Here is a 9,617-nt window from a genome sequence, read left to right as displayed (position 1 = left end):
TTGTACTCTGTTGTGCCACCGTTCTCTCAGAAAACCACCAGAGCCTATTACAATGCAGATTCAAATTCGGGTGAGACAGCTGCAGCTTGACCCGCTACTGTTGCTGCACAGAATGACAATGGGCTCCCCACATATGTGATCCAGTCCAGTTAAAACTGTGTTGGATGTCATGTAAAGAGCAAGGCAAGCTTAAAAGGAAGCAGAACATTCATCACCAGTGAGATTATACAGGACATCCTTGAGGTTTTTACCAGATTAGACAATATAATGAAGCACTACTTTTACAGGCAGTAAGTGGATATTTCATTATAATTCTCCTATTTGCACTTCTTTCTAAACATACATAAAATGGAAGAGTAGTAGGTAAGAAAGCTGAATTAAATAACACACAATTTCACACTCCTATTGCAGCCTGTAAAATACATATACTGCATATAACCAGTCTGCTACTACAACGGCTGGTGGGTTAATGCACATCATTCTAGACACAGGTGGGAAATGGCACAAAATGAGGACTACTAGGCTATTGATTGTCCAGTTCTAATTTCTGCACAATTATATATATATATATATTTCATTTATCCCCTTGAACGAGCACACAGAGCATGTAGAAAATATCTCTCATGTAGATGGGCACTGAGTTGGCAGGACTAAGATTCAGAGCAGCTTGTGCAGTGCTTCTGGCTGACAGTGACTGAAATACAGCAGAAGGCTTCTGCTTATGGTGAAAATGAACACTGGCCAGAAGGTAGGTGTCACGGAACCTTGTTTTAAAAATGTCTTGATACACCAGAAAAACAAATTTCTGCTACATACCAAAGTTCTCATTTGTACAGCTGCAAATATCATCTTAGGGAAAGCCAGTATTACAACACAATCGTTAGTCTGCTATCTCAGTAGGACTGTTTGATACAGATGAATGAGCAAGTGAAGATTTTGCCTACAAAGCTTTATAAAAGACTTTGACCACCCACATGCATAAATACTAACCCATATACTAAAATGCCTCATTCTTAACTACGTAAAACATTACGGTTTAACTGCACCAAACAGAATTAGCTGCCTGCATCTGAGTGAAACTTGAAAATGAATACAGTAACCCTTAAGAGATTATTTTACCAAAAAGGATAAAAATATATAACGAATTACTTTTTCATTACATTCCATCTTCATAAATAATTGACCAGGATTTGCTTTTACAAAATTATTTTAAGATTGTGTGCCTAATAGGAGTTCAAGATTTGACTACCCCAAGAAACTTCATTAAAAATCACCCAAAACCCACCAGGCTAAGTGAGCAGAGCCACAGAACTCACCTGCTAAGCAGCTTTTTCTCAGGTCCATCAAGGTACTCTTTCACATGAAGAAGTTTCTCAGGGTAGCAAGAGAATAAAAGTTGCTGGCGTTTTACTGCTGAGAAGAACTTGTTGATTCTTCTCAAAACATGGAGGAAGAACTGTTGGGAAGTACTTTCACTCACAGAGAAGCTCTGTGAAGGTTGTCTGTTCTCTTTGTACTAAAATAAAATTTCTTTCTGTTATGTAGAAGCCTGGTTTTGGAGGCACCCTGCAGCATAAGAGTACCATACACAACTCTACAAAGCATCCACAATCCCAAGACTAAAGGCTGTCACTCCATCACAGACTCAAGCACTGAATTCTGGCAATGAATTCTGTGCAACCCAGCTTACCTCTCACCTCCCATCCACAGGAAGGGGTGAGACTAGATTATTAGAGGGTCCGCACAGCTACAGGGTAGAGCAGCGACAAGTGTTCTGCTCCTTTGATAGGCAGCTTTTTTGTAGTGTAGTAGTGGATGACTTCAGGAACACTGTCAAAGGGAGGGCTGTTCTGACCCAGGATGTACTTCTCTTTGGTCTTCATCAGCTTCATGTGCATAAAACCTTGACTGCTCCTGCAGGGAAAGCAAAGTGTTAGTTCATGCTTGTGCATAGGGAAGAGGGGAGCAGAACCACAACAGGCTCTCCTTCATGGAAGGGAAAGTAGGATAACAATGTACAGATAGTTGCTGGGTGACAGGCCAAGACAGTGGCCAGACCGTGACAGACAATGACAGCCTGCAAACCCCAAGGACACTGCAACACACAGGCAGCCTAACCCAGTATGTTGTTTTCATCACATATGCTGTCTGGATTCAGGTGCAAGACTAGAGATGATCCAGAGGTGTGCTAGATCACATCCCCTTTCCTGTCCTACCCAAGTATTTCCCTGTTTACTGTTCACTACAGCTAATCGCTACTTCTGGACTAAAAGGTATCATTAGTCTTGGCCTGCCAGGGGGCTGAGGCTCTCTTCATTAGACACACAGGCGGGCCATGAGCCTCACTCAGGTGAAGCAAGGCCTTCCCTACTCTGTCCTGTTACCCACGGGACAGACAACACCTATTCCAGCCTCACAGCATCTGCCCAGAGCATGGCTATGTGCAGAATCTGGTGGTTTCAGCTGGGAAAACTTCTGCAGATGAGCCCTTTCCCAACATCAGTGGCATAAAGACTTTCATCTGCCCTCTACTGAGCAAAGGCTGCAATCCTGAAGCCTTTCTGCAGGCAGAAACCAGTCTGTGTCTTCCACAGCTGCCCTAGGTTCAGCTGTAACAGTCATTTTTCTCTTTTCCTGTAGCTGGTGCAGTGCTGTGTTTCACCTTTAGTCTGAGAACAATGCTGATAACATGCCCATGTTTTAGTTGTTGCTCAGTAGCGCTTACCCTGATCAAGGACTGCTCAGTCTCATGCTCTGCCAGTGAGGAGGGGCATGGGAAGCCAGGAGGAAGCAGACAGGACAGGACACTGGACCCAAACTAGCCAAAGGGGTATTCCATACCACAGCACGTCATGCCCCATATAGAAACCAGGGGGAGTTACCTGAAAGGCCCAGATCTCTGCTCGGGTCGGGCTGGGTATCGGCTGGTGGGTGGTGAGCAATTGTATTGTGCATCACTTGTGCTTATTGTTTTGGTTTCTTTTCTTCCCTTTTTAGTTTTATATTCTCTCCCCCTTGTTATTTCCCTTATCATTATTATTATTGGTGGTAGCAGCAGTGGTTTGTGTTATACCTTAGTTACTGGACTGTTCTTATCTCAACCCGTGGAGTTACATTCTTTTGATTCTCCTCCCCATCCCACCAGGAGCAAAAGGTAAGAAGAGGGGAAGTGAGCAAGCGGCTGCGGCTGCGTGGTTTCAAGTTACAGCTGGGCTTAAACCATGACAGCATTCAGAAGCATTCAGTTCCTAGATGACCTGCCTACACAGTGCATTGCCTCTTTGAGGGAAGGCTTATGATTATACAGGGAAGACTCCCACAGTAATGACTGCCCTGTCTGCTTCTGCAAAAGCAACCCATCCGACATAATGTCACTCTGAGGGGTAGCATCCCACTGCCATATAGTACAGTAGTGATAGAGCTGACCTCATCTCTTCCCAGCAGTGCCTCTTCAGTGTCTGCTGTCTTAAGCATGTCATACAGGCTATTTAATAGTATAGAGTTTAGCCAGAACAAAACAAAAGCAAAGGGCACCTTTTACACTTCAAAATGTTAAATAAGGCCTAGGTAGAGGGTTTTTACAGCTTAGTTCATGTCTCACTCCCTAACTTGTGGCTCCAAACCACTGACTCTTCCAAGTGTGTCCAGGGACAAATATAAATGTTAAAAACTGGAGTCAGTCTTTGTCAGCAACAAAAAACAGTATAAGATGACACAGAAAGCTACAGCAGGAAGACAAATCATGCCATGTTAAAAGAAGCTTCTCTAAAATCTGCCATTTTCTACTTAGCAGGGGTAGCATTCCCTCCAGAAGTGCTTGTAGCACTATCAAGCTCGTATCTTTCAGATATATTCCACAATTCTCTGATGGACTGTTGAGCAGAAACTACTACAGACACTGTAATTATACCCCTACACAAAATCATGCTTTAAATATAAATTTCTTAGCAGAAAAAAAGGATCTCTTTGAATCATAATGGCTTTCTTTTTTGTTTTTTGTTTTTTTTTTTAAACAAGGGTGGCGTCTTTAAATACTTTATTACGAGGACAGATGTTTTGTTCTGTTCCTTCAGTTCACTATGCATCTGCTTTGCTACAAGATGCCTTAAAAAGACAAATTAATGGAATCCCAGGTGCATGCTTATTTCAGGAGTATAGCAAGAACTGAAGAACAATCTACCACATGCACCTCAATACAGAAAGGGCAAGGACACATACCCTTTCTGCAACAGAAAGAAAGCATATGCAAACGAACTGCTACAAGCTGTGTATTCATGACAGACAGCTGTTGCTTCCCTAAGAAACAACTATATCTAGGTCTGGGTAGTACACAGTCATAAAGTATATGATGTCTATGGTTACCAGAATTCCACAAAGAAAAAGCATCTCCTCTATATCATGACAGGTCAGTTTTTTAGGAGGCCACACGGTTTGTGAAGATGAGTAAAAAAAGAATGTGACATAGAAGTTATGGATAGCAGCCTGATGGAATTCCAACGCAAATAGAAAGCTTCTGCCCTTGGGACAGAATAAACTCAGGCAGCAGTGCAATCTGGGGCATGGCTGGCCAGAAAAGGAACTGTGGTGGACAGGACGCAGAACATGATTCAACAGTCTGCCCATGAAGGCCTACTGCAGCCTGGGCTGTGTAGCAAGTGTGGCCAGCTGCTGGAAGAAAGTGAATACTTCCTGTACATAGCACTGATAAGGCTGCAGCTGTACGTGCAACTGGTGCAAGGACTGCCCATAAAAAAGAGAAGCCAACATTAGAGCAAGTCCAGAGCCAGGCCACTAAACACATGGGTTCCAGAGGTGGAAGCACATGATGTACAAGGACAGGCTGAGTGAACTGTGTCTGTTCAGTCTGGAGAAGAAAAGGTGAGATGGAGGGTGTCAGGCTGCAGTCATCCATTGCCTAAATGGGAGAGTTACAGAGAAAATGGAAATTTGAGTCAACAAGCTTGAGTTCCCAGTGGACACAGGGAAAAACTTCACTCTCGTGAGAGTGGTGCAGCCCTGGGCCCAGGCTCTGACAGATCAGGAGGACTCTGTCCTTACAAGTTTTCCAAATTTGCCTGGCCTATACAAAGCACTCAACAACCTGATGAGCATGTCCTGGTTGTAGTAGAGGGTTGGACTTGACATCTCCGGAGGTCAATTCCGAACCAGATCTAGGATTCTATGACTAATTTCTACCATTTGTGTATTTGCAGCCACTAAGTAGAGCTTCTAGTTCAACAACAATTTTAGTTTGAAACATTTGTAAAAATGTACTATTGAAGAAAAAATATATTTAAAAAAAAAGGAATCAGAGAAACCTATGAGATTAAAAATGTCAGGACTCCCAAGTAAAACTTTCCTGAAACTGAAAATGTGGGGTTTGTGCCATTTTTTTACAAGAGAGCACACACAATCCACCTCAATTTCAAGCTAGACACAAAATACTATTAAGCGGAGATTTTATTTACATACAGATTTCCTGTTAAAACCAACTGCTAGCCACGGTCTTTGTGGAACATCCCAAATAATTCAACTGTCAGTTGGCTATGTGCAGATGAAAACCTGTGAGGTTGTCTTCATTCAGTTATCAGTAATCTTCAGTCACCTTCATTCTCTTCTGGTATGCCTGGACTCACAAAGAATTGGTGCCCAGCAGTAACTGGCAAGGACAGAAGGCATCTACACTTGTTTAATAGCCCTGTTGCTGCTAGACCAGTGACTAGGATTACAGGGACACTGTTCTGAAAAGAACCTAGGAGTTGTACCCCTCTCTCTTCTTCTCCTCCAGACCTTTTAGATTTAAGCTCTGATTTCAGTATGTAGGAAGAATGATGAAATTTCAGGTTGCAATGAAGAAAACACTTCATAATTGAACTGGTTGTAAATCAGTTTCTGCTTAGCTTTCTAAGCACTGTTGGAGTCTACCTGAACAAGTACAAGCAGAACATATGCCTGATAGTGAGTAGTCCTGGTTTTGGAATACTGATTTCTCATCCATTTCAACAGCAATAACTATTAGAACCTGCCATGCCCAAGGTTTTCAAAAAGCAGATCCTAAACAGCAATTCCAAGTTCACATATGTAAACACTGATAAATGCCAGTGCCTTGAAGAGGTGAGACATACACATTTTGCGAGAGAAGATGCTGGGACCTGACCTAAGTCATGTGATAATGTTACTATGTGAATTCTGAATGCCATTGTGGCTTCTCAAGTGTTGCAACAATTCTGCACTACAGACAGTATTTGCTCCTTCCTTTCCTTACTGCAACTATTCCCATGGATTTCAAATACAGAACAGGAGAATTCCTAATTGCTAATCCCTGCACCAAACTCCTTTATAATTCTCAAGCACAGATGTTTACACAGACGCAATACTTGATATACCTTGCTTAAGTCACACCTTGCTTACATGTTTTGCAACACAACCATAAAACCAAGTGACTTTGAATTACAGCTTTCTCACACAGTTTCCTTCTGTTTTCAAAGGCCAGTAAGGATGGGAAAAGAATTTTGCAGACAGCTCATAAGACTGTGCTTTATTTTGATCTTATGCCTCAAGTGAGATACAAGAACATTCAAGAAATATTAAGTAGATACGAAACCTAGCAAATTTTTTCCATAAAATGTTAATGGTTTTGAAAGATCATTAATGTTCACTATCAGAAAAATTGGCCAAGCTTTCTGAACACTGATTTTGCTGAAGAAAATGCTGTTTTGTTAGAACAGATTTTCTGCATTCATTTTGATGAAATGTCACCTGGACAAGGAAAAAAGCAACAACTTTACAGTAACATCAGAAAAATAAGATTCTACCAATGTAGGAAGCATGTTTTGTTGTTCTGTTTTTTCATTTTGAAATGACCTTCCATTTACATGCTGTCACTTTGAGCAAAACCTATAATGCGTTATGCTAACCTACGGCAACAAAGCAATGAATTAAAATTTCCTCTGAAAAACTATTCCCCCTTCCACTCCCCCCTGGTTAAGTGACTACTTTGAAAAATCATTTCCTTTTTTTTTTTTTTTTTCCCCAAGCACAGAATACACAACACTGTCATTCTATATCTGACAGCCACTGTCTCCATGGTACACCAAACCATGTCTCTTCCCCTACCAACAAGGGCTGCAGTGTTGCAACAGCATTCAGTACGTGTGAAGAACACTCTACTGAACCCAGTCTCTATAATCAATTGCCATCCACTGTTATGCACTTCGTCAAGAAGCTAAACATCTTTAAGTTCTGTGGAAGTGACAAAATCCTTGATGTTCTTACCATTACTGTTTAGGCCAACACCAGACTAGTAATACACTTAAATACTTTTATTCAATTGCTGATTTAGAGAACCATCAAAAATCCCACTACATCTTCATAAATTCTATTGTCGGAAGAAACTTTTTCTTACAACATCACAACAGCTGCTTTATAAGAATATATTGCATGCTTTAAATCACAGAATCATAGAATAGTTAGGGTTGGAAAGGACCTTAAGATCATGTAGTTCCAACCAGGCTGCCATGGGCAGGGACACCTCACACTAAACCATGTCACCCAAGGCTTCGTCCAACCTGGTCTTGAACACTGCAGGGGATGGACCATTCACAACCTCCCTAGACAACCCACTCCAGTGCCTCAGCAGCCTCACAGGAAAGAATTTCCTCCTTACATCCAATCTAAACTTCCCTTGTTTAAGTTTTAACCCGCTACCCCTTGTCCTATCACTACAGTCTCTAATGAAGAGTCCCTCCACAGCATCCTTATAGGCCCCCTTCAGATACTGGAAGGCTGCTATGAGGTCTCCACGCAGCCTTCTCTTCTCCAGGCTGAACAGCCCCAACTTTCTCATCCTGTCTTCATACGGAAGGTGCTCCAGCGCTCTGATCATCCTCATGCCCCTTCTCTGGACTTGTTCCAACAGTTCCATGTCCTTTTTACGTTGAGGACACCAGAACTGCACACAATACTCCAGGTGAGGTCTCACAAGAGCAGAATAAAGGGGCAGGATCACCTCCTTCAACCCGCTGGTCACGCTCCTTTTGATGCAGCCCAGGATACTGTTGGCTTTCTGGGCTGCAAGTGCACACTGCTGGCTCATGTTCATTTTCTCATTGACCAGCACCCCCAAGTCCTTCTCCGCAGGGCTGCTCTGAATCTCTTCTTTGCCCAACCTGTAGCTGTGCCTGGGATTGCTCAGACCCAGGTGTAGGACCTTGCACTTTGCAAGGTTAAACTTCATAAGGTTGGCATCAGCCCACCTCACAAGCATGTCGAGATCCCTCTGGATGGCATTCCTTCCCTCCAGCGTATCAACCGAACCACAGAGCTTGGTGCTGAAGGAGCACTCAATCCCACTGTCCATGTCACCAACAAAGATGTTAAACAAGACCAGTCCAACATCGATCCCTGAGGGACACCAATCGTTACTGGTCTCCAGCCAAACATTGAGCCATTGACCACAACTTTCTGTGCGGCCATCTAGCCAGTTCTTTATCCACCGAGTGGTCCATCCATCAAATTGATGTCTCGCCAATTTAGACACAAGGATGTCATATGGGAAAGTGTCAAACGCTTTACACAAGTCCAGACAGATGACATCAACTGCTCTACCCCTGTCTATCAGTTCTGTAGCCCCATCATAGAAGGCCACCACACTGGTCAGGCAGGATTTCCCCTTAGTGAAGCCATGCTGGATGTCACCAAGCACACCTTGTTGATTTTCATGTGCCTTCCAGGAGAATCTTCTCCAAGATTCTACCAGGCACAGAGGTGAGACTGACTGGTCTGTAATTCCCCGGGTCATCCATTTTCCCCTTCTTGAAAATGGGGGTTATATTTCCCTTTTTCCAGTCATCGGGAACTTCACCTGACTGCCATGATTTCTCAAATATCATGGCCAGCGGCTTAGCAACTTCATTTGCGAGCTCCTTCTGGACCCGCAGATGGATCTCATCAGGACCCATGGACTGGTGCATGTTCAGGTTTTTAAGATGGTCTCGAACCAGATCCTCTCCTACAGTGGGCCCAGGGTCTTCATTCTCACAGTCCCTGCGTCTCCCTTCCAAGACTTGGGTGGTTTGGTCAGAGCCTTTGCCAGTGAAGACCGAGGCAAAGAAGTCATTCAGAACCTCAGCCTTCTCCAAATCCTGTGTAGCCAGCTCTCCTGAGAGCTTCCTGAGGGGGCCTGTTCTCCCTAGTCTGTCTTTATTCGCTATGTACCTGTAGGATCCCTTCCTGTTATCCTTAATATCCCTAGCCAAGTTTAATTCTAACTGGGCCTTAGCTTTCCTAACCTGGTCCCTAGTTTCCCGGACAACATCCCTGTACTCTTCCCAGGCCGCCCGTCCTTGCTTCCACTTTTTATAAACCTCTTTTTTCATTTGATTTTCCTCAGGAGCTCCTTATCCATCCAAGGAGGTCTCCTGGCCCTCCTGCTGCACTTCCTTCTACTTGGGATGCAACACTCCTGAGCTTGTAGCAGGTAATCCTTGAATATCAAGCAAGAGTCTTGGGCCCCCCTGCCCTCTAGGGCTATATCCCATGGAACATTCCTAAGCAGGTTCCTGAAGAGGCCAAAGTCTGCTCTTTTGAAGACCAGGTCAGTGAGCTTGCTGCATGCT

General features: G+C 43.4%; 1 protein-coding gene across 2 annotated transcripts in view; it reads right to left on the bottom strand.

Annotated features, from left to right (window-relative positions):
* Positions 1–1,348: 1,348 nt before the first annotated feature.
* Positions 1,349–9,617, bottom strand: part of SHB (SH2 domain containing adaptor protein B) — a 64,620-nt gene continuing 56,351 nt past the window's right edge. The window contains exon 6 of one of the 2 annotated variants that reach the window (XM_057414277.1): positions 1,349–1,914. In XM_057414277.1, coding sequence (XP_057270260.1) covers positions 1,731–1,914 — 184 coding nt within the window. In that variant the 3' untranslated portion in view covers positions 1,349–1,730. The remainder of the gene's footprint in view (positions 1,915–9,617) is intronic. The other variant, XM_057414278.1, reaches the window with a different exon arrangement.

Source organism: Pezoporus wallicus, unplaced genomic scaffold, assembly GCF_028554395.1.
Source record: "Pezoporus wallicus isolate ANWC-B61680 ecotype Strahan unplaced genomic scaffold, APGP_CSIRO_Pwel_v1 contig_4830, whole genome shotgun sequence".
NCBI lineage: Eukaryota > Metazoa > Chordata > Aves > Psittaciformes > Psittacidae > Pezoporus > Pezoporus wallicus.
Note: the sequence above shows the minus strand (reverse complement) of the source record. Positions and strands in the feature narration are given on the sequence as shown.